Genomic DNA, 24,895 nt, shown 5'->3' with positions numbered 1-24,895 from the left:
TCTTCATGTCTAACTGTTGCTTTAACAAACGATACCTCTCAGCGGTCCCCTTCAGACCAGACAGTTCTTTGTCCAGATTCTGTAGCTCCGTCTCTGTGTCGGTCTGGGCACCTGCCATCCCTATCAGAGCCCGGGCGGGAGTGAGTAATTCGGAGGATTGCACCGGAGCCTTCCCAGGATGAGTCTTGCCTCTCCGTTTCCGAGGTACTCGGGTTATCCTCTCCTGAGACTCTCTCCAGAGTGGGTAAAAGGCTGGGCAGTCTCGTCCAATTAGGACAGGGACGGGGAGGGAATCAACCACCCCGCCGTCGTGTGTATGGTTCCCCGTGTGCTGGTCATTGTAAGTTCAGTAATGGGGTATTCTCTGGTGTCCCCATGGACACAGGAAACTGGGAGGACTTTCCCCCGGGGTCAGACACGTTGGGCCCACCAAATCCTTACGCACCAGGGTGGCCCGGCTACCAGAATCCAGTAAGGCCTCCACATCATGGTGATTCACAGTTACCGGGCAGGTGGGGGGTCGATCTGGGCCGCCATCTACGACTCCCAAGAGCGAGGCAAAACGATGTGTGGGTGCTGAGCTGGAGGACTCCGCAGTGGGCATAGGTTCATCGGCTGGTTTCCCACACTGCCAGGAGATATGTCCCATCTCCCCACACCGGTAACACTGTCGAGTTTCCCCATCCTGGTGTACTCTTCTTGGACCCGCCTGGTTTCTGGCTCCCCCTGGAGCCGGGATAAGTCCTGACGTGGCTGGGTTCGAGACCTTGGGGTCCTTTGGACGGGTTCTTCCCATTTGTGGTGGGGCCGCACTCCTGGGGTCTTTTCGGGAAGCATTCAGCATCTCCGCTGTGGCCTGGTACTTTTCCACAGCTTCCACGGTCAGATCCGCCGTGGTCAAGGCCTGTTGACTGATGAACCGTTTTGCCTCATAAGGCAGGGCGCGTAGGTAACGATCCACCACAACGGCCTCCACCACCGCCGCTGCTGTATTCCTCTGCGGATCCAGCCATTTCCTTGCGATTCGGACCAGTTCATGCATCTGCGCCCGAGGAGGTTGGTCTGGTTGGAAGGTCCAGCTGTGAAAGCGCTGGGCCATACCAAACTTTGTGAGTCCATATCTGCTGAGGATCTCAGACTTCAGGGCATCATAGTCAGTAACCTGGTCAGGGCCCAGGTCCCGGACAGCATTCAGCGATTCCCCGGTTAGAAAGGGGGCTAACAGACCAACCCACTGTTGCTTGGGCCAGGCTTCCCTAGTGGCCGTGGCCTCAAATGCATGCAGGTATGCCTCAATGTCATCGGTAGCTCCCATCTTAGATATAAAGTCACTTGCCTTTATTGGGCGGGTATTTTGGACCACCCTCTGTCTCTGCAACTGCAATTCCTCTGCCTTCAGAAGGTTGGCTTTCTTTTGCTCCTCCAAGAGAGCCACGTTTACTTGCATCTGGGCTTGCTGGCCAGCAACAAGGGCTTTCAATATGTCCTCCATTTCAGTCGGCGGGGAGCCTACGGCCAACTTGGAAAACTGGGTGATCAAACCTTCGGTATCCTCCTCTGACATGCACTATTAACGCTTGAGCGTGCCCGTATTCTCCACCATCTGTGATGTCACAAGAGGCTACACAGCTTTCAGCGGGATTGCTCAAGTAGTGCAAGGAGACCAGGTTCAACCAAAACAAGGATTTTATTAAAGGTCTTGGGAAACTAACGAAAGTATAACACAATTCTGTTCTCTGGTGGCTCTTTAAGGGTTAACAGTTCAGGGATGTCTCTTCCACATCCAAAATCATAACTCTCCCTCGCTCAAATAACTTTTCCCCAGTCTTACTGTATTCCACGTTGCAGCTAGTGGCCAACCCAGCAAAACGTCCTTCCAAATGTCCCACACGTATTTCCACAGGTGCATATATCCAAAGGTGAGTATTTCCCAAAGGTAAGTATCTCCAAATCCTTATATTCCTCATGGAAGTGGACGTGCAGCACTCTTGTCCTCCAGAGAGCCCAGGTTTGAGACCGTGTCTCTTCCCTTCAACAAACCTTCAGCTCATCAGCTCCTGATTGGTTTCAGCTGCGTGGGAAGATTGGCCATAGAGGGTTGGAGTTCCCGACCATACCAGCAGATGGAGCCATAGCTGTCTGGGTTTGCAGCCATCTCAGGGGGATGTAACGTCCCTCCAGGACACAGCCTCTCGTGACATCACAAGGCCTAACTGTGTGTTCCTGTACTATAGGCCTAACTGTGTGTTCCTGTACTATAGGCCTAACTGTGTGTTCCTGGGCTCTCAATAATATCACAAAGCAAACAGAAGAAAATAACTGTTCCTCTAATCAGTCCAAATATATGTTTTCTGATTTGACAGGGCACTGTTGTACATGTTTTAATCAGAGTTGTAATTTACTGTGGTAAACATATGGTTTAATCATTAAAGGAATTTGGAATTGGACTTGGAATCAAATCCTTATTTACTTTGCATTGCAAAAGGGTCAACATAACTATATTTATATCCTATATTATATCCAGTCAACGTAACTATATTTATGGACCCTTCAGTTACACTATGATGTGAAGTTGAAGCTGAAGACACAAGTGACCAGGAATACGTCCCAAATGGCACCCTATTCCTTTAGTGCATGCACTACTTTTGACCAGAGCCCTATTTCCCCTACCGGCCCTGGTCAACAGTAGCACACGATATATGGAACAGGGTGCCATTTGGGACGTAACCCAGGTGTTCATCATCACCATGACATCTCTGTGAACTTCTCTACCGAATCCTCAATAATGGCCTCTGTCATTGGAGCTGACATGGGGCTTGATGTATTGGGGCCGGGGAGGGGGCACGGCAAACAACATCCAAGGCTTTTCAAATGGCCGCTTCTGCCAGAGACACGTTGAAAGTTGTCTACCCTTGACATAGTGAACTGAATGGAATCCCATTCACGCATCACATTCAGCCTATATTTTACATGCTGGACCTTTAGCTGTCTCTCTCTCTCTCGCTCGCCCAGAGGGATTTACAGTCAATACATAAACAACCTCATAAAATTAGGGTGCTCAACAACCATTGCAACAGTAGGCTAAGACGTTAACACAACATTGAACTACAGTGGGGAAAAAAAGTATTTAGTCAGCCACCAATTGTGCAAGTTCTCCCACTTAAAAAGATGAGAGAGGCCTGTAATTTTCATCATAGGTACACGTCAACTATGACAGACAAAATGAGGAAAAAGAATCCAGAAAAATCACATTGTAGGATTTTTAATGAATTTATTTGCAAATTATGGTGGAAAATAAGTATTTGGTCAATAACAAAAGTTTCTCAATACTTTGTTATATACCCTTTGTTGGCAATGACACAGGTCAAACGTTTTCTGTAAGTCTTCACAAGGTTTTCACACACTGTTGCTGGTATTTTGGCCCATTCCTCCATGCAGATCTCCTCTAGAGCAGTGATGTTTTGGGGCTGTCGCTGGGCAACACAGACTTTCAACTCCCTCCAAAGATTTTCTAAGGGGTTGAGATCTGGAGACTGGCTAGGCCACTCCAGGACCTTGAAATGCTTCTTACGAAGCCACTCCTTCGTTGCCCGGGCGGTGTGTTTGGGATCATTGTCATGCTGAAAGACCCAGCCACGTTTCATCTTCAATGCCCTTGCTGATGGAAGGAGGTTTTCACTCAAAATCTCACGATACATGGCCCCATTCATTCTTTCCTTTACACGGATCAGTCGTCCTGGTCCCTTTGCAGAAAAACAGCCCCAAAGCATGATGTTTCCACCCCCATGCTTCACAGTAGGTATGGTGTTCTTTGGATGCAACTCAGCATTCTTTGTCCTCCAAACACGACGAGTTGAATTTTTACCAAAAAGTTCTATTTTGGTTTCATCTGACCATATGACATTCTCCCAATCCTCTTCTGGATCATCCAAATGCACTCTAGCAAACTTCAGACGGGCCTGGACATGTACTGGCTTAAGCAGGGGGACACGTCTGGCACTGCAGGATTTGAGTCCCTGGCGGCGTAGTGTGTTACTGATGGTAGGCTTTGTTACTTTGGTCCCAGCTCTCTGCAGGTCATTCACTAGGTCCCCCCGTGTGGTTCTGGGATTTTTGCTCACCGTTCTTGTGATCATTTTGACCCCACGGGGTGAGATCTTGCGTGGAGCCCCAGATCGAGGGAGATTATCAGTGGTCTTGTATGTCTTCCATTTCCTAATAATTGCTCCCACAGTTGATTTCTTCAAACCAAGCTGCTTACCTATTGCAGATTCAGTCTTCCCAGCCTGGTGCAGGTCTACAATTTTGTTTCTGGTGTCCTTTGACAGCTCTTTGGTCTTGGCCATAGTGGAGTTTGGAGTGTGACTGTTTGAGGTTGTGGACAGGTGTCTTTTATACTGATAACAAGTTCAAACAGGTGCCATTAATATAGGTAACGAGTGGAGGACAGAGGAGCATCTTAAAGAAGAAGTTACAGGTCTGTGAGAGCCAGAAATCTTGCTTGTTTGTAGGTGACCAAATACTTATTTTCCACCATAATGTGCAAATAAATTCATTAAAAATCCTACAATGTGATTTTCTGGAGAAAAAAATGCTCAATTTGTCTGTCATAGTTGACGTGTACCTATGATGAAAATTACAGGCCTCTCTCATCTTTTTAAGTGGGAGAACTTGCACAATTGGTGGCTGACTAAATACTTTTTTTCCCCACTGTACGTTGGGAAGGCTGAACAACTAAATGTTGTGTACCTTTCACTCTTCCCCCAGATTTGCTTCTTCAGGGTATAGTTTTGGATTATTTTAGCCCATAACCAAATTCCTGATCACCCCTAACACAAAGCTTTCAAAAGTTCAAAGTGGGAAACTGTGTGTAGACTAATGCACGCAGGAAGTATGAGAATATCATGTCTGTCCAAGATGTGAAAATGCACAAAGATTTGTGAGACTTGTGAGGCTATGCACAGTCACCTCCAAAATTATTGAAACCCTTGATAGAGATGAGCAAAAAAGACTGTATGAAATAAATAATACAAATACTGAGCTATATTGTATGCTCCAAATCTTATTTTATACTAATATAATTGCTCAGAGAAAGAGATTGTGTTTAACAAGTAATACTTTTTTTTCTCATAAATTATAGGGGTCAAAATTATTGCCACCCATGTTTTCAATACTGCGGCACCCTTCCCTTTCCAGATCCTTGATATCCTTCGTCTGCGCTAATGGACTGCTCTATTCAATTCAAACCACAGTTTTTCAATGGAGTTGTCCAGAGACTGAGATGGCCATTGCAAAATGTTGATTTTGTGGTCAATTAACACTTTCTTTTGTGGATTTTGATGTGTGCTTCGGGTTATTGTCTTGCTGGAAGATCCACTTTCAGCCGCAACCAAGTTTGCAGAGGCAACCAGGTTTTTGGCTAAAATATCCTGGTACTGGGTCAATTTCATGATGTCAAATCAAATCGAATCAAATTTTATTTGCCACATGCGCCGAATGCAACAGGTGTAGACATTACAGTGAAATGCTTACTTACAAGCCCTTAACCAACAATGCATTTTGACCTTAACAAGGGTCCCAGGACCAGTGGAAGCAAAATAGCCCCATAACATAAACGATCCACCACCATATTTTACAGTAGGTATGAGGTACTTTTCTGGATATTTTCATGTCATCCAACAAATAAACACCTGGAATTTGCTAAACGGCATTGGCACTTGGGTTGGAACCAGTGCCATGGTCAGATTACATAATAATAAGACATTTAGCAGACGCTTTTATCCAAAGCGACTTACAGTCATGTGTGCATACATTTTTACGTATGGGTGGTCCCGGGGATCGAACCCACTACCCTGGCGTTACAAGCGCCATGCTCTACCAATTGAGCTACAGAGGACCACCGACATGAACATAGAGCTCTCTGACCACGCACACCATGGTGGTGGGTTTGGTGTTGAAAAACAGAACCATATGCAGAAAAGTACCTCATACCTACGGTAAAATATGGTGGTGGATCTTTGATGTTATGGGGCTATTTTGCTTCTTCTGGTCCTGGGGCCCTTGTCAAGGTCAACAATATCATGAATTTTACAGTACCAGGATATTTTAGACAAAAACCTGGTTGTCACTGCCAGGAGGCTGAAACTTGGCCGCAAGTGGATCTTCCAGCAAGACAATAAGCCCAAGCAAAAAAAGTAGTATTTGTATTATTTATTTTATACAGTATTTTTTGCTAATCTTTATCAAGGGTGCCAATAAGGGTGCCAATAATTTCGAAGGTGACAAATATAGTTATAAGCATTATTCTGATGAGATGAGATGAGAGGGGTCCAGACAAATCACCTCAGCTGTGACATTGCAACAACAAGTCCAAAAGAGCTAGACAGACAGAAGGGTTGAGGGGGCGGCTGGTAGCTTAGTGGGTAAGAGCGTTGTGCCATAACCAAATTGGTTCTATCCCGAGACTATAAAAATCTGTCGATGTGCCTAAGCAGGCACTTCCTTCAAAAGGGAGAGAGAGCCCACTGCAGCAGAACAACTAGGGAACAGGCCATTTGGAGACAGTGCCTAGTATCCAAACAGATAAACTCTTGCCCCTCAGCCCCTCCCCTCTGTCCTTGATGGCCTCTGTCCTCACAGAAAAACACAGAGATTGGTGCTAGAAACAGGCAGAGGACCTACATTATCAAGCAGGCCAAGCAGAGGACCTGCATGATGAAATTCTGCATTATTGCTCTCTCTCACATGCAGATAAGGTGTTTAGTTTTGTAATGTAGTGGATTAACATGGGAAAATTGATCAATTATAGCTTAACTAGTCTTTGTTTTATTGGTTTGGTTTATTATTTTGCTGATAGAATTTGTTATTTATTGGCGATATTCTATTTATTAACACACTAAAGGTATACAATGAATGTCCATCCATAGCATGTAATGGGGTAAAGATAATGATACCGAACAGCCATTTTGTCGATGCAGTATATCTATGATAAGTAACATGTAATCAACTCTCAAACCTCTCTCTGTTGCTCTCTTTGTGTCACCTTGGTCTCCTGTTTCAAAGTGAAAATGGACAAAAACATACTTTCGACTGCATATAAGTAGCCCACGTCTGTCCACATCTTGGACAGGCGTGTTATTCTCATATTTCCTGCTTGCATTGGACTACACACTAGAACACATGGTCGTTCGTCGCGGTTCAAGAAGCAAGGCTGCAGCCAAAATGTGCTTTTGGGACTCTTCGATCTCAAACGTGACGTTGCTTCCACCTGCTGGTTATGCGACAACAGCAACACTAAATGCGCCCAAAATGCCCGCATAGGTCAGTAGTAAGATTATGCCTAGACATATTTGTGACTGAATTACCATCATGTTGTGTTTCAACACATTAAATATATAGTTAACAATTTCAAATAGTTTAAATTGCTTACGATACCTATTGAAATTGGACCACAAAGGCGAGGATTTAAGATTAGTCATTGGTTGGAAATGGCAATAAAGCTTATGAGTCTCAGCCAGCCTTTTGTGCCCGAAAACAACAAATGGATGTCTCGGCGCTGAAACAGTATAATTGTTGGTGCACAGTCATAAAGTAATTAAAATAGAAAAACCAGACAGCATGGCTGAGCCCGCGTTTTATGGAGGAGCTTTCTGGATTACGACCTTTGAAGACAGGCCCCATCTGCGTCACAGCGCGGCCAAACAACACCATAGCAGGCCCTGTGAGTGTGGCAGTGTGAATTGTGTGTGTGTGTGTGTGTGTGTGTGACTGGAAACATAGGTGTTTTCGTCTTTTAATATATGTTTTTTGAACAACGTGGTTAACCATGTTTTTTTGTAATTACAACCATTCGAAATGTTTAACCCTTTAAAAACAGCCTGTATGAAAAGCGTATTATAGTGATATTCCGACGCGCAGACGTGCATGGTGTTGCTTCGTTTCCGCTCTCAATCGCTTTGCACCCATAAACAGTTAAGGCTGTGATTGTGGTTTATTGCTGCATGGCAACCAATATCGTCTGCCAGTGCACAATTGGCCTATAGCAAATAGCATGGAGCTGGCTTGTCCAGTGTCCAGCAATGCGTTTTATATGTACTGTATGTTGGGATTCAGAACTCGTGGCCGTGCTATTAACAAGGCCTAAAGGAAAGGGAGAGAAGGGGCTGTTGAAATAGTGTGTGGCGGTACTAAGACAACATGGACAACACGGGAAATGCCAGCTTTAAATCCACTAATCCTATATAGGCCTGTAGGCTTTACATATATCCGCTTCTTTAGTACCTGTTTGGATATAATTATGCCCTTAGGCCTAGCCTACATATACTCTCAAATTTTGACTAAATAAATAAATTTCTGTAAATATTGATATGGGAATATGTTTAATGTTTTAATAAATAGGCCAATGCATCTTGTGATAGTTTATCATACGCAACATTTGTATCAGGCGTAGGCCTATACATGAAAAATATGGTTTCCTTTTTAAATGAAAATTAGAACTGAATAAGATTAAGGGCTGTAGCAACTATAGTTGTTAGATATGTTTTGGATAGAAGCAAATAAATACAAATATCTTGTCAAATGTTGGACATTTAGCAACAATTAGAATCTTAGTAATAATTCATTCTCTGATTTCCAAACAAAAAATATGGATTGCGACGCACAAAATAATTTTTGAAATTTTATTTGATATTTCATACAAACGACTCTTCATTTTAGAATCGAAATACTCTTACATTGAGGTATTTTGCGTGTGCACAGTGTTGCTCTAATTCCATAGACAAAACTGTTAAGGATTTTTATCCCAGCAATTTAAAAAATCTCACACTGGGAAAAACATGTTGCTTTTGGCAAAAAACAACTATAAATTAATAGTCTAATAGGTAGTTGAAACACATTCAGGTAGTCAACGCATAAACATTATTTGGCCTATAACATAGACTAAACTCTTGATGAAAAAAAAAAACACAAAATCAATTCATGAAACATTTCATGCAACGAACATTAGACAATTTCTAACATATAATCTGTGTGCACTAATGGAATTATTTACCAATTACATCCAAAGTTATTGAGATAACGTCAAAGTACCAATCAAACAAATAACCATTACCAAACAGAGAACACTCTAGGAAGAAAACGAGCCAACAGATTTGACAACGACAACAACACAACAGTCCTACAGAACACAACATAGACTATAGATCAAGCAACATGTGGATAGATTAGCAACTATTTTCCAGAAATATCTTTGTTTCCTGAAAGTCCACCAATTCTAACTATTCACAGTTTACTCTACGGGTCTACAAGGCCCGCTCTACTCGCCTTTTTAACATGTCTTTCGACAGTCCTTATTACCTTTCTTCATCTTCATCCGGCGGTTCTGAAACCAGATTTTAATTTGTCTCTCAGTCAGATTAAGAACTCTTGCTACTTCGTATCTACGGTCGCGGGGGAGATACATGTTAAACAGAAACTCCTTCTCCAGTTCGAGAATCTGATACTTAGAGTATGGACAGCGCTTTTTTCTGGTGGATTTTGCATGAAGCCAGTTGGAGGATGGGTCATCTGAAAGAGGGTTCGATAAAAAAAAAAAGCGAGACAGAGCTCATGAGAAATAATGTTTTCCACAAGAGTCAGAATGGTATTACAAACTGTGGATGACGAACAACCGCAGACAAGGTCTTGCTGAAATAGCCAACATGCAGTAGTTGATCCAATCAGCCGTTTATGTGCTCGTTTCGGCCTTACTTACCCTACTAAACCCCCAATGGAGGATATCCAAGGTATCCATGAACTGTAGTTGTTCTGCTAGACTAGAGATAGCCTAAACCTATGATCTCGTTACATGAATGCCTCTTTTTAAGATCTGCAGAAATATTAGCTGACCAAGCCTCTTCTTGTATTCATATTCATGACCATAAGAGCATGAATGATGTCTACTACTGTAGCATAGGTCATACTTTTAAGGCCTAGTCTACTGCCCACAACAGTGGGAAATGAACTGGTATAGTGTTGTCTATCATAATCCAAATAGCAAAATCGTGGTTTCTCTCAGTAAAAACGAGGAGGGGAGGGGAGGACATTTTGCCACTGTGGGGCAGCTGCTTTGGTCCAATATAATCCAAATAGCAAAATCATATTATCTTTCACAGTAGGCTACAAACTGGGTCGAGGAGGGGAGGGTATTTTGCTGCTGTCGGTCAGTGGTACTGCTTTGGCGCAATATGGATCCATTCGTTATCAAATAATGGATACAATAATTCGACGTGAACTCAACCTTTACAGCAGGCCTATTTTATATATGAATAATTGATTAACAACAGCCTCTCACCTTATATTTCTAGATTCCTGCTTAATTCAACATTCACTAATATCAAAGATCGAGACACATATGAGATCATGATCACCATGACGCACGAAGCCAAATGAAAGATGCCGTGCTTACTTGTGTCGATCTCCCTCTCCCTCTTTCCTCTACGGTTGATGTGCTGCTCTCTTCGTTGGGTTTGGAGAAAATGGCATCACACCCGATCGTATCCTTCTCTGCGAGGAACCGTCCGTTGTCAATGTCGGACACAAGAGGTGTGTGCGTTTCCAGCGTTGTGCAGTCCCCATTCCCTATCAGCGGCTCGGGTTTGATATCATAGTGCATATTTGACGATAATCCCGTTAAACATATCGACGTAGAAACCGGTTCCAACGTCCAGGAACGCATATACATCCCATCGGTATCTCCTGTTGGACAATGGTGTGTAAATAGGGCTGGTGTGTTATAGATGCGCTGCTCGGAGGCTGATGAGCAGAAATGGGATTCCAAGACGCGCTGAAAATAGAAGATTTCGTCTGCAAAGGGCAAGATTCCTGACCGCCATATTCAGTTAGCATCGGCTGGCTCGCATGTTCCAGCCCTGGTCTGCTTGAGTATGTGGGTGCCATAATATCGCCCTTGGTCTGGGGGAAGGTGCGAGTCTGCATAGTAACTCAGCGTGCCTAATGTCGACATGACAACAAATACACACAGCAAAACGCTACTAAACTTCCACTGTCATATATTTAGAAAAACTGGATCATGATACTACTTCTTCGCTGCACCAAGAACCACCACATTCGTTCAATAAATTGAACCTTGGCCGGGATTGGATTGGGTGGCGCAGACACGTGACCGTGGGACAGAACAATAAATAATAAATCAGTCTACTCAACTAGCTAAATGGTCACCATTTTCCTCCGTCATATTTGTAATAGCAAAGCCATATGCCGATATAATGTTATACAAGCATTAAGGTTTATGATTTTTGTTGTGAAAAGAGACTTTAACTTGATATGTTTTATGTAGGTCTACAAAGTAGGGGAGTATAGCATATTTTCTAGCCTCCTTAAAAAAGAAAGGAATGCAGCAATGTGCTAAGGAGCTATATCTCCATTGTGGCATGTAGTCGTTTCTATGCGCAGAATAAGACCTATTCATTTGCTGCTAAGAACTCTCACCACCTATCTAACATTTGGAATTGGATAGATTGAATTTATTCAACAAAGAATCCCGTATCTATCAACATAATTCAGTCCATTATTGCCTATAGGCCTCCCTATAAGGGCAAAAACTCCGAGGTTATTCCAAAGACTTTATAGCATTAGATTGGTGATATCGTTATATAAAACTCCGAGGTTATTCCAAAGACTTTATAGCATTAGATTGGTGATATCGTTATATAGGCTACTTATTAAATATGACTCTAAAGAAAATACATGCAGCAATATTATTTGGCCAATACATACCCACATTTAAAAATAGTAGGCCTGTGAGTTAACAGGCCTACGTAGTATCTGTAGTGTAAATGTGAGTGTGAGTTTTGACATTTGCCATATTAATCACATTTGCCATTTGATGCATTCATAATACAGCCATAGGAAATCGTTTTCATTGTTATTAGGCTATTGCACGTGTTATTCAAACCAGATATTTCGATTATTATCATCCGGAGTAATGCTCTTCAAAAGGCTCGAGATTATTCGATTATACGTGCAGTAAAATAAGGATAACCAAAACAGCAACTATTTTAGTGATACTGTCTCCATTGCTCTGGGATATGAACATTTAAATTCCGTGTAAAATGTTATAAACGTAGGCCCGTGTGGCCCCTTTAGGCTAAACACACCAAGGGCCGGTTTCCCGGACACAGATTGAACCATAGTCCTGGACTAAAAATAATGTTCAATAGAGAATCTCCAATGGAGAATTTCCATTGAAAGTGCTTTTTAGTCATTTTTATTTAATTTTACTTTTATAGTGTGTTTTATTACATTCCAACGAATGAATTCGATCTTACTTACCAAATGATTGTCCCAAATCGATACGACAAAGTTGACCTAATCTAATGTATACCTCACATAGGCTATTATTTGATAGTAAGACTAGGACTATTATTTTTATTTAAGACTGCAAAACACAGGCCTATACAACAATTTACACAATATGTGTACACAAGGAACAAGCTATGTGTATTCTACCATCGAATTAGTGTCCAGAAATAAAGATACAATACGTCCACATAGTAGCATCAACATATCCAAGTTTCAATAGATTGTGGGGAAAGATCCCGTTGCGTTAGTGTGTAAAACCATAGCAGCCCCTTACTATTTATGGACCAATGAGTGAACACTAGGAGTGTCTGCCCGGCGCTTTTAGCCATCAAACTGGGGAGAGAGAAAAAACGATAGGTACTATAACAGTATTTTTTATTACGGGGGCTATTTAGTTGTTTTTCTTTAGGTTACAACCTGGCTGTCTGGACTAAATATCGCCAATAAAATCCATCCTTTGTGTCAATTGTGTGGCTCAGCAGACGCATCCGGCACTTCGAATGCGTGCCACTGGGAACGCGGCAGCAGCGCACGAGGCATTGGCCAGACTGCAATGATCATAACCGAGGCCTTGCAGTCCTTCCTCTACCTCAAGCCAACTCGCGCTCTCTCTGTCTGAGACATACAGGCTAAAGCCCGCCCTCTATTGCTCCTCTTTTGTTGTTGTTTTGAATAGATATAGCGAATATGTGAGGAACAAAATTTCCCTTGCAGCCATGATTGTTTTTGTTCGTTTTTTCTTTTTGTTATATGCATCAGACCCGGCGCCAGGATAAAGTGACTTAAGGGGGTAAGGGGGCAGTTGAAATCGGGGAAGGGGCTACATTTTGGGGGTTCTTGCATTGGAATTATATCGAATTCTGCTTATATCACGTTATACCACAATAAACATAAAGTTCAAATGCAGAGATGCTTTTGAAGTGACAGGTAGGCGCGAAATCTGCAGCATGGCTCCGCTGCGCTGTTTGCATACTTATAATAGCCTAATGTCGACATGAGAGACAATACATTTCTGCAGACACAGTACATAAATAAATGCATCCGAATTGTTATAGAATATTCTACACACGACTAGGCTACTCAGTAAATGTAGCCTACTTCCTTCAGGGCACAGCTCTGGTGCCAGAGACAATTTGGAGTGTTTCTGTGAAGCGCCGAGTTTTACTGAGGCAATTAAGACAGTTTCGTGTTGTGGGGGAAAATACAGCCCAACAACACGAAACTACCTAAACCCCTCAACAGCCCTCTCTCCTCCTAGAGAAATAGATATAGGCTACAAGCATTTTCTGGACGCATTCATTCCGTTTGCACAACTGGAACATATACAGTCAGAATCATAGGGATCTTATAATTCACTGTGATTCTATATGTAATTGTAATTAGCTGGTCAAAATTCTAGCATTTCTCAATGTTTACACTTCTTTTACGCATAGCACACCATTTGCACACCTGAAAAGATACAGCCAAAATAGTGTGTCTTATTGCGTGCACATTTCACAACGCTCCAAATGTCGACAGACTTTGTGTCCTTTCATAGGAAGCATATGATGATGAACCAAACTACCGCCAGTGATGTCCTTGAGAAAATAATGTTGTTTTCCGGGTCATTTTGGCACCATCTATCCAGTACACCATGCAGTAAACAATAGCTATCCCGACGGAGTCTCTTTGACCATAAAACTTCACAATGGCCATTTCATTTGTATCTATTTGGCCAGGATAGTCCACTCAGTAACAAATGCCACTGTTTTCCAGGGAGTCCTAGACAGCAAGTGCAGTGCTTGCGTCATGGCTCAGGCAATGATTCATATTGAAATGAAGGGCATTAGTATCACAGAAAAGAGGGAACTGATGTTCTTTTTTTTCTTTCTTTTTTACTGTAAAACCAACCCGCATCTGAAAAATGGAAGCTCGTGGAATAAAGAGGGCAGTCCCGCCCCCCGGCTATTCCTATCTTGGGTATGAAAGATTACATTCTATACAGGAAACATGATCTGTGGACTAAAGCATGCTAATGCAAGGTAAAAACGTGCCATGTTTTTATTGACTTACTTAGTGAGGCCGACACACACATATCAATGAATTTCACAGTATAGTCTCTCATAGACAAAGCAATGAGAATATGGGCAATATTATTAAAACGGTCGGCGAGAACAATAAAATCATGAAGACAAATATGAGAAGGCAAACTGTAAACAATATTTACAAGTCTCAGATACATTTCGTGTGTATAAATAAAACCCTTAACAAAATAGTTATTGTGTGATGCTTTTAGTATATATGGCTATCATACCAGCAAAATGTGCAGATATTAAATATCAAACCCCTCAAGGCTCTTTAGCCATGACGTAACGTAGGCCTATATTGCTACAGGTTACAACATTTCCCCAAGAGCTATTCCAGCATGCACAGATGTCAATGCGTCACTCAAGGTGGCTATATCCATGTATTATGTTATGTACAACGAATGCCGATATTGTGCAGCTCTGAAACACTTAAGTCGTTCCATATCTAAATTAACTGTTGCTCTATACATAAACGGAGCAACCATATCTTATGACAGTATAAATACATAACCACGACAAACAAAACAGAGACGTATACAGGTACAACGTCAAAAAAACGACATATCAATAAGTTAGCTATAGTAGGCCAATCCTACACGGTCATATTCACACAACAAGGGTTTCTCGAAGGAAGGCGCCCTTGCCATTGATGAAGGAGGGCGCCAAATACGGCACGAATGGCTCACGAAAAACTGAAGTTGTTCGATAGCTCCCGATAGCTCCTGTTTTCACGACTCATTTTTTTCAGTTTCATTCTTCGGTTTTGGAACCAGATTTTGACTTGCCTGTCTGTCAGGTGGACGCTGCGGCTGATCTCCAGGCGACGCTCACGAGTCAAGTACATATTGAAGAGAAATTCTTTCTCGAGCTCAAGAGTCTGGTGCTTGGTGTAGGGACAACGCTTTTTCCGGCCACTCTTCGCTGTCAGCCAGTTAGCCTTGGTTTCAGATTTTCCATCTCCTGTAGAAAGGGAGTGAAAGAGAAATTACTACTGCTACTGCACTGATGTAACTTTAAAATGCCAGTGTATATTCTTCCAACTGGTTTTGTACCTTTTAAATACTGTATGAAATAAACACGTTATTTATCAAATACGGTGCATTTGTTATGAAAAACATTATGCGTAATTCGTGCGTAATGCACTTTCCAAGTTACTTTGGCCTAATGTAACCTCATTGAATTCGTGAGTAAATACTGCACGACCATGCTAACGGAGGTAGACAGCCTTTTAAAATAATTGTTGCCCAAATGTAATTATTGTACACAGAAATAATGTATTCCCCAATTCCATAACATGTTTGCATCTATAGACAAACACTCTATCCTTTCAAAAAAACATTTGTTGTCTCAAATTATCTTTGAATAGCCATCCTGGACCCATGAGTTTATTTGACAGTAATACGAAGTTAATGTACACACACACACAATGCACGTTGTATGCACATATTTAGCATCTATCCAAAAACCTAAGCCATTACATCCACGTTGTGCTCAATATCCACTTAATTCTATGTCAATGTAATAATACGCCTTTATTAAGACAAAAGTAACTCATAGTCTGCTGAAATTATGGCTGCATTTGATGGTTTATGGGGACGCCTGAGGACATCAACGCATTGTATTGGACACATGTACTGGACTGGACTTGCTGCTCCTCGTCAGAAAATCATTTAAAAAACTGGAGGAAATCCCAGCTCATGGCCACTCTGTCAAACCCAACAAAGAAATGCCTTTTACCACTGCGCATATAACCCACATATGGGAAGTTTTAATGTCCACAATATAATCGATATAGCAGTAGGATATGCCTCTAAAAACCAAGGTTAACGCCAAGGCACATCTACACTGACTCCGGGGGCATTGACACTCCCTCCGTGTACACCCATCAAGAGCCCATTGTCATAAAGTCATATTTGGGATTTAGAGTAGTACTCACCTTTAACGGGTTTGTCTGGACTTTCTGCACAGCTCTCGGTGGGTTCGGGGGAGGACACACCATCCGCAGACGATGTCCGGGTGTCCTCATCTCTTGACGGGGCTGGAGCACATGGTGGTGGGTCAGGCGGTGCTTCACTCTCCCTCCTGTCTGTATCCACCACCCGGGTAGCCGATGGTGGTGAGGTGTCGAAACGGGCCGGACGTTGGAGAGCGAAGTGAGTCGGCTGTGGGTTCGGCTGAACGTCTTGATAAAGCTTTGAAGAGGTACATGTCTGAGACAGGCGGAAGTAACCGGGAACAGGCACGGTGCTGTTTGTAACCTGGCATGAAATGTCGTCCCTCGTTGTTGACCTTTTTGGACACTTCTCCGATTCATACAGGCAGTACGCATTCTCCTCTTTGATGCTCGGAGAGAATGAACAATGAGCAATTTGCTGCTGGTTGCTCGGCTGATCTACTCGACAAGATCTCGAGGTCTCTAGCCATGTTTCCATCCCTTGAATATGGGAATATGGGCCAGATGAGGGTACCGTAGTTTGAGAATTGCTCTCGTTGCGTTTACTGAGCCCCGAGAAAAAAGTGCCGTTGGGTAGTCCATAGGAGTACTCCGAGCCTGGTGGCAAATACAGGCTGTTACTTTGGTAATAGGAGGCACCGCTCTCGGTTCTTCCGTGGATTAAGGAGTCCACTAAAAACGAATTTCCACTTTGGTTGTCAGAGCATGACATCGTTGGGGTATAATTTGACGGAGGATGAGGATAGCCCTTTCTGGCTGACATTTCTTGTGCAAAACATGCTGAATATTATTACTGATCCTCACACTTCTCTGCGCTTTAGCTGACAGCCAATTAAAACACAAGTAAGAGAGACTCCTCCCATTCAAGGCACGTAATGCCAGTATGCCATATTCATTTTGTTTAAAGGTTTAATAGAATAAATGAAAAAGTCAAGGTAAGTGGTGTATTAAAGGCTTTCAGTTCAACCTAAACTGGTGGATAGATAGTATAGGTGATATGAAATGGGCTGCATTACCTTTTACGATAATCTGTGTTGTAAACATTGACCTCATGCACCCACTCACACACACACACACACACACACACACACGAGGCAGAGAGAGGGGAAGATATGATCATACACAAATAACTATTTACATGTGAAGGGACAGTGCAAATAACTGCAGATGTCTTCAGACGTTGAAAACATTTTAGTGGAAAGCTAGTTACAATTTTCTCTCCAAGAAGCGTCAAAACATTGCTCTGTTCAAGTTCACAGAACATTGTGACAAAATGTTTAATATACTATTAGTTAATGTCCCCTATTTACAAGTGTGAATGTGAGCTATTTAGCTACCAATTAGAGATAATTTTACATGCGCAAACAATAATCAACAGCCTTGAAAATCTACAGGCTACTAGGCCTACATGAAGCAAGAGTAAAGAATCCAGTGTAGGCTGTTACAACAAAATTAGTTTTCCACTTTGCTGCTGGTTAAGTCAGTAACAAAATAGGCTGTGGCAAAGATTGTTTTCCTATCTTGTTAACATAATGGGAAATACAGTCGAAAATAAAAACGTTACAAACACCTTATTTATCAAAGACGTGCATTTGTTATGAAAAACGTTGTGCGTAATTTGTGCGTAATGCATTTTACAAGTGTAAGCTCGTCACGTTTAGATGATTTTATACACCAGCAGAGCCAATTTCTGTGGGATCCCTCTTATTTCCTTAAGAATCCAATTGAAAACAATATCCTCAGACTCATATCCCCAAATTGTATAGAAATAGATTAGGCCTACGTAAATCATAACAATAGGACTAGATGTATTATGTGGTTCTAACCACTGCCTTTCTAAATACATTCCTCCCTTATTCCCCCATGCAGTTGGGAAAAATATAATCCTTGATATGTTTGTTACTATAATTACCACGGTTATATTACGTTATTGTTCTGACACCAAAAACACTATATGGTGCGACTTATTTTAGTTTTTATCCGATTTAGATATTATTATTTTTTAATGAATGGCCCAAGCCATTCATTTGAGTGCGTACTAGTCTCATGGCGTGCGTAGAATAATTTCAACAGCCTATTTATTTGCCTCTAGCCTGTGGTACATTAAGTTATTATTAAGTTATTATCATACTTAAAATCATTGTATGCATGTCTCCTTATAGCTGCTAATAAAATCATGTTAACAATGTTTCCTCTGTTCCAAGTTATTCTTGCAACGGGACAAAAAATATGCCTGCGCCCCTCGTGCGTAATGTGCCACTTTACTACATCCGCTAACAGCTATTTTATTTTTCACTGGAGACTAAAAAGCCCTCTGGTAGGCTATTCCCCTTCCCTTTCCTCACCTCCCCAACACACACACAAACCAAACACATTTTATAATCTAACGTTTGTATTTGGTAAACTATGGTAATAATGACTCAAATAAGAACCATTCCAATAGGTTGTGTTATTTTTTCCAGAAAAACGCCATAGACATCTCTAGACAGGATGAGGCCTATGTTTAAAGCTATTTGCCGTTTAGCATATTGGTTATATTGAGATGTATACTGTATAAAATAACCACAAGCTATTCTGTGCTGTGAAACGGTAGGTAGGCCTATTCAGTCGTCCTCTTCCACACGGAATACATTGGTCCTTTCCAGCCATGAGTGGGTCAGCCCGGTCTCCAACTGTACTAATATTATAGGTCCAATAATGTGTATTTGAGCTATATACCATTTACTTACTTCCTTCCTTCTGGTGCTGCCGTGGGATAACCACTTTACAAGTTTTATTTTTTTTTACTTTATCCTATCCCAGCTTTAGAAATTATTTTGTAGCAGGATGGAAATACTCATTACAAAAACGCCTCACTTTATCCCATTTTACCAAGAAAAAATTGACCACACAAGTATTTTTCTCCCATTTCGAGCAGTTTGAAATATATTTAGATGAAAATAAGATCATATTCAACAATAATACACACATAGGGATAATTACCTGAACAATGAAACCATGTAATGTAATGAGTCTGTGGATCTTTGGATGTTTGATGCATGGGAAGAAGAGTCTCGGCCAGAGTCAGTTTCCGTCCACATCCACGGCATTGATCCATGACATTGATCGGAGCAGCGCCCCCCAGTGGAACAAACAACCACGTTCGAACTGCAGATTCCATCCTGAATATATTCCTGCCGGTGCACGCTGAGCTGCTGAGACAAATGAAGCCGCAAAAGTCCGCGAACACAACCTTTCACTGCTCCCAGGCGGCAGCCGTTGTTTTTAAAGCCCTTAGTCACAGTTAATAACCTTGGTCTCAGACGGTTTATTGCACTACACTCCAATCGTACAAATGCTCCAGACGAAGACGCGTTTTATGGCCAAGTTGCTGCAGCAACAGGGAGGATGTGTCAGTAAAGGCGGCATTTCGGCTAGCCTGACAGGCCAGGATGAACCGCCCAAAGACCATCACGCGTACTGGCTGCAGCAGGCCATCTACACCAGCTTATTGCTGCTATCCCTCTTTTTTGTTGTTTTCACTAGCCCACTATTCATGAACGCCCATAGGCTTTGAACTATAAGACATTAACCGAAATATTGGCAAACATCAGCCAGTTTTACACATACGCCTAATACACAATCAGTAGGCCTAATATTAGAATTTGCCAATATAATAAAACAACAACTGATCAAGTTTTTTTTTAAATGTAGGCCTACCTTAAGTGTTTTACTTTATTTATTTAAGGTAGGCTATACATTCTCTTTTATAGGCCTAGTCTTATTTTTGAAACTATAACCTTAAACGCGGGCCATTTAAACTCCAGACGTTGATTCTATATAAAAGTCCTCCCGTGATGGATGGTTTAGCATGGTACATAAAGTTGAATAAAATAACGTGCTAGACAACCTTTTGGGTGGAAGTTCCGTAATGGATATTTAACGTTAATTACAGAGGATCGCATTTCGGCCCATGGGGGCAATGTAAAGTCAAATACATCATACATCTGATATGACCCACGCAGCCAGGTTTTATGTCGAGAATCATACAAGGAGATATTTTCTCGAGACATATAGACCCATTCATCCAATTTAGAAAATAAACTAAGAAAACAAATGGAAAGGTCTCGACCTGTGACTCGTATGTCTCCAATAGGGTGTGTGAAATAGGCTAAGCCTGTATAGGGCCTAATCATTCCAAACAACATCGAAGGCTATTTCCACAGAGGAACATTTGAATAGGCTAAAAAATGAAGACAAATAACTAAAATGTCCCACAAATAGGCTATTTCGGCTCAATATATTGGAGCAGCTTATCTCTTGCCACAAACGCAGGCAAATGGCTGACATGTTCCGACATTGAGAACTTAAACGAACACTTTCAAGTATCAGGGTTGATTGAACTATTTTACAATATAACCTTTGTATGTCGAATATTTCACGAGAACAAAAACAATGGCAATCAATGCATAAATAACAGGCCTATATTCAACTATAGGCTAGTTCTTCTGTGCGTGTGTAATGGCGACAACAAACAACCAACAAAGTTTGGGATAAATCATTCCTTCTCGTCATGGAAAAGGTATTTCCCCTTTGTAATAAATGTAAAGATACAGGTTGTTAAATATTGTACACAGTTAAATGTCGAATTTGACATGAAATAGGCGCGCGTAAATCAAACGTTCGTGTAATTCATGCATTACGCATTGATGACAATGCGATGCTCGAAAATATGACTTTTACGCAAGTTAGGATTCGACCAAATATATTTTCTGTTTTGGTGGCACCACACTTCGTAACAACAAATAGCAAGATCAAATGATCAATACTGTGAACAAGAAAAACACCTAAAATGAAAATAGGCCAATAGGTCTAATAATAATAATAATCATAATAATGATCATAATAAAACAGTAGGTATTACTTCCAAAAAATTAAGTGTGGCGGACAAAGAAATCTACAAATGTCCGTCCATCACAGGAGGGGTGTAATCAGAAATTTGCAGACAGTAACGAACTTGAAATTAGCGATTGAGCTTCATGCATGCCTTGTCTGAGGGAAAGACGAAATCCATCAGTCAGTGTTACAGCATAGGGTTCGTTGTATAATACTGCAAACGGTCTCTGTTCAGTTTCTTCTCTTTCATCCTCCTGTTTTGAAACCAGATTTTAACTTGGCGGTCGGTGAGATTGAGCATCCTCGAAAGTTGAAGACGTTTCTCCTTGTTGATGTAAACACTGAAAAAGAACTCCCTCTCCAGTTCTCTGATTTGGTATTTGGTGTATGGACATCTCTTCTTACGCGTTCTCTGTCCACCTGAAAAGAATAATTGCAATTCAGATAGAAACTGGATAAATCGTTTTGGCCAGGTTTTGCTTTTAATAAGCTTAAATCCCAACATTTCTATGCATATTTAGGGTACATTATGCAACATAATCATGACATTTCTTAGAGTTCAGTATATGGAAATGATGGGTGGTAAAAATCAATAGCCCTAATAATAACACCTCTCGACAACATCAAACACGAGCCCTCACAAAAGGAACATCATTACAAAAACGCAGTGGTAAACGCTTTCTAGTGTATACTAGCCTAATGTATTATACTGTGTATGCTGTGCTTTCTACACATTTTCTATGTAATGTGAATGTTTTTATAGATTTTGTGGATCCCAGGACTCCCTGGAAAACAGTGCCGCACTGGGCAAAAACTGGTTGAATCAACGTTGTTTCCACGTCATTTCAACAACAAACAAATGTAATATGATGACGTTGAATCAACGTGGAAAACTGATTGGATTTGCAAAAAAGTCATCAATGTAAGGGAATTCCATAATTTTTTTCATCCAACTTCTAACCTAAATCCAATGACATGGTGAATTGTTTTGTTGCTTTCATGTTGATTTCACGTTAGTTGACAACTCAACCAAATGTAAATCAAAACTAGACGTTGAAATGACGTCTGTGCACAGTGGGTGGCAATTGTTACTGAGTGGACTATCCTCCTGGCTAAATAAATAAATGAATCAATGAAATCAATGAAATGTTAAATTATTTACTTTATCACCTTATACTATATCTCTAAGATTATATTAATAGGTAATAACAATATAACAATCAGGTTATAGGGGGAACCCATGCAGCACAAAAACAGAGAAACACGATTCAATTCGTCCCTGAGTTATAATGTATGAAGATATAATTTTGCAATAAATCTATAAATTCATGAAGTTCTCGTTGCAGTCGTTTGATACGTTATGAAAAGTAAGCCAAGCTATGCGTCTATAAACTACAACAACTAATAGGCCTACAAATATGCTCGAATATTTTAGAGGGGGAAATGCTCTGTCTTTCACAGCCAATTTCAGTCCCAAGCACGTGATCTTGTCGTTTATAACAACGTTTTTGTTGGGGTAGATCTACAGCCCCTCAATAAACCTTATGCGCTTATAAAACAGCATATAAACGCCTTAACAGCAGCGCGTTAGATTGCAAACTTTCTCACAGAACTGGTGCGCGTCGTCTTTATACTCACCGCTGCAGCTATATTTCTCCTCATTGTTGCCGGAAGAAGACACCGGGCTGCAGCTCTCCTGGCGCGGCGGTCTCTCCTCTGTATCCCGGCACTTATCGGAGCCGGTCACCGGAACTGTAGGTAGTTTGGTGGCAGTTCTGTCCACGGAGTGTTCGTTTGTTGGTGTGTTGTCTACGCTTCCGTGGGCAGTATCGAAAAACTGATCAAAGGCTTGTGGTAGCACTCCATTCCTGCTCACACTGCCATGGAGACTGGATATGGGATTGGAGGTGCTGGAGTGATAGACATCACTGTAGTTATTTTTCGTGAATATTTCCCCCAAGGAGGTCGAGCTTGATAGACAGTCCCTATGCACCGTGTCCTCAGTGGGGTAGCAGTGTGACATAACGCCCCTATGGTGGTGCCATTTACTGGAGCTAGCAATGCCATGATAGTCCCTGAAAGCTACCTCTCTGACAGACGGAAGCTGTGGCAGAGTTGAGGATGGGTAGGAATATGTCATGGGACTAGAAGACTGACTCTGGTGAGACAAAAAATGAGGGAGGCTTGAGAAGTCTGATCCGGAGATGTAATAGGTGCAGCTGCCGGGCAAATACATATTAGACCCAACTGGGACCCGCTCATCAAAATCCATAATGATTCGATCTTGCGTAGCCTGTAGCCTACTCTAATAGCCTACCATCCCTTCCTTCGCATCGTTCCTCTGTGCTGCTAGGCTCCAGTCACTTTGAAGCAGATCCGTTGAGCAACAAATTCTAAGACGTGAAGCTGACGTGCAGTTTGTTCTCAATCCATTCCGTTCCTGAGAGCGCCAGTCATGTGACCAGGGGCAGAACTGGACAGATATGTCTGTTCAACTGATGCGTGGCAATGAGTGCATGCGTTTCTTAATTAAAGTGTGTGATATTAAATAATTTTCCGAATTTATAAGTAACCATACCAAAGAACGTATTAGTATGATTTGAAACACATTTGAAGTCACGGTAAATCAAGGCCTTGCTGCAGCATGTGCGAATAACCTTTGTTATTAACGATAATCTTGGTGTTCGACATTTATTAATACTTTTAGAATATATTTTTCATGTGTTATATTCTCACATCTTTATCTCTGGGACATACATTGATCACTATGGCGCATATGCTGTTGTATGGACACATAAAGGCATTGTAAAGTGTATGGGTAAAATATAATTAAACCAGAACAACCCAGAGCATTCTATTTGTAATAAAAGGCTCTGGATCAACCCATTTCCACAACCACTATGCCTTTTCCACTAATGTATTACGCTAGTAGTAATATTAGCCTACAGCATGTGGGCTAAGGCTACAAGAAGAAAATTGTATTATACAGAAGCCCATCTCAATCTAGCGCTATATCAATATATTTGGAGGCATTTCCATTTGTAACAGTAATGGTTAGGCGTTATGCAAATTCAGAATCAGTTTCCGTTTATATTTCCTATTAGGCCTATCCGAAGTTAGAATTGTCAATTGTTGCCAAAACAGACCAAAATAATCTGTCGTCCTAACCCGCTGCACCAAATTGGCTAAACAATTTGGTTCAGGGCCGAAGCATAGCAAGACTAGTGTCAGATTACAATACTGTTGTGGGGCACTCTAAAAATGAATTTTGTGTCGTGCGTCCAACATTACAGAAAATTGGACATCTCTTGGATATTCTAATACACATATAGCATATATAGCTTAATAATAAACTAAACTATTGCACATAGTGAGAGCACGATAAATGAATGGAATGGCAGCATACACGCGCCTAATGCATTCTCTTTCCTATCACCTGCATCTCTGGACACGTTTTGTGCTGACATCAGGGTTTTAAAATGCAACAATAGAGTTCAGGGTATATAGTACCAACCAACAAAATCAGCTCGAGTCAGACATGTTTTAAAGCACTTTGCCGTTGGCTGTGTCGTTGCCATTGTCAGAACAGACATGTGGGGACTGCTGCGGCCGGCGTGCTCACCAGACGACTAGCTGGCAT

General features: G+C 41.6%; 3 protein-coding genes across 3 annotated transcripts; all 3 read right to left on the bottom strand.

The window, feature by feature from the left end:
• Window positions 1-8,664: 8,664 nt before the first annotated feature.
• hoxa9b (homeobox A9b) lies at window positions 8,665-11,243 on the bottom strand. Its single transcript, XM_041871718.2, is given in 5 exon segments — window positions 8,665-9,564; window positions 10,445-10,463; window positions 10,466-10,752; window positions 10,755-10,944; window positions 10,946-11,243. Coding segments are annotated over 5 exon segments (792 nt in total). The 5' UTR covers window positions 11,003-11,243; the 3' UTR covers window positions 8,665-9,325.
• A 1,164-nt stretch (window positions 11,244-12,407) lies between these two features.
• hoxa10b (homeobox A10b) lies at window positions 12,408-17,248 on the bottom strand. The gene is made up of 2 exons (XM_041871732.2): window positions 16,363-17,248; window positions 12,408-15,386 (listed from the first exon to the last, which is right to left on the bottom strand). The coding sequence occupies exons 1-2, from the start codon at window positions 17,141-17,143 to the stop codon at window positions 15,109-15,111; spliced, it is 1,059 nt and encodes a 352-aa protein (XP_041727666.2). The 5' UTR covers window positions 17,144-17,248; the 3' UTR covers window positions 12,408-15,108.
• A 2,001-nt stretch (window positions 17,249-19,249) lies between these two features.
• On the bottom strand, window positions 19,250-24,167 carry LOC121558332 (homeobox protein Hox-A11b-like). Its single transcript, XM_045218441.1, has 2 exons — window positions 22,894-24,167; window positions 19,250-21,675 (listed from the first exon to the last, which is right to left on the bottom strand). The coding sequence occupies exons 1-2, from the start codon at window positions 23,525-23,527 to the stop codon at window positions 21,443-21,445; spliced, it is 867 nt and encodes a 288-aa protein (XP_045074376.1). The 5' UTR covers window positions 23,528-24,167; the 3' UTR covers window positions 19,250-21,442.
• Window positions 24,168-24,895: the final 728 nt, after the last annotated feature.

Source organism: Coregonus clupeaformis, unplaced genomic scaffold, assembly GCF_020615455.1.
Source record: "Coregonus clupeaformis isolate EN_2021a unplaced genomic scaffold, ASM2061545v1 scaf1582, whole genome shotgun sequence".
NCBI classification, from domain to species: Eukaryota; Metazoa; Chordata; class Actinopteri; order Salmoniformes; family Salmonidae; genus Coregonus; species Coregonus clupeaformis.
This window is presented reverse-complemented; position numbering and strand designations above follow the sequence as displayed.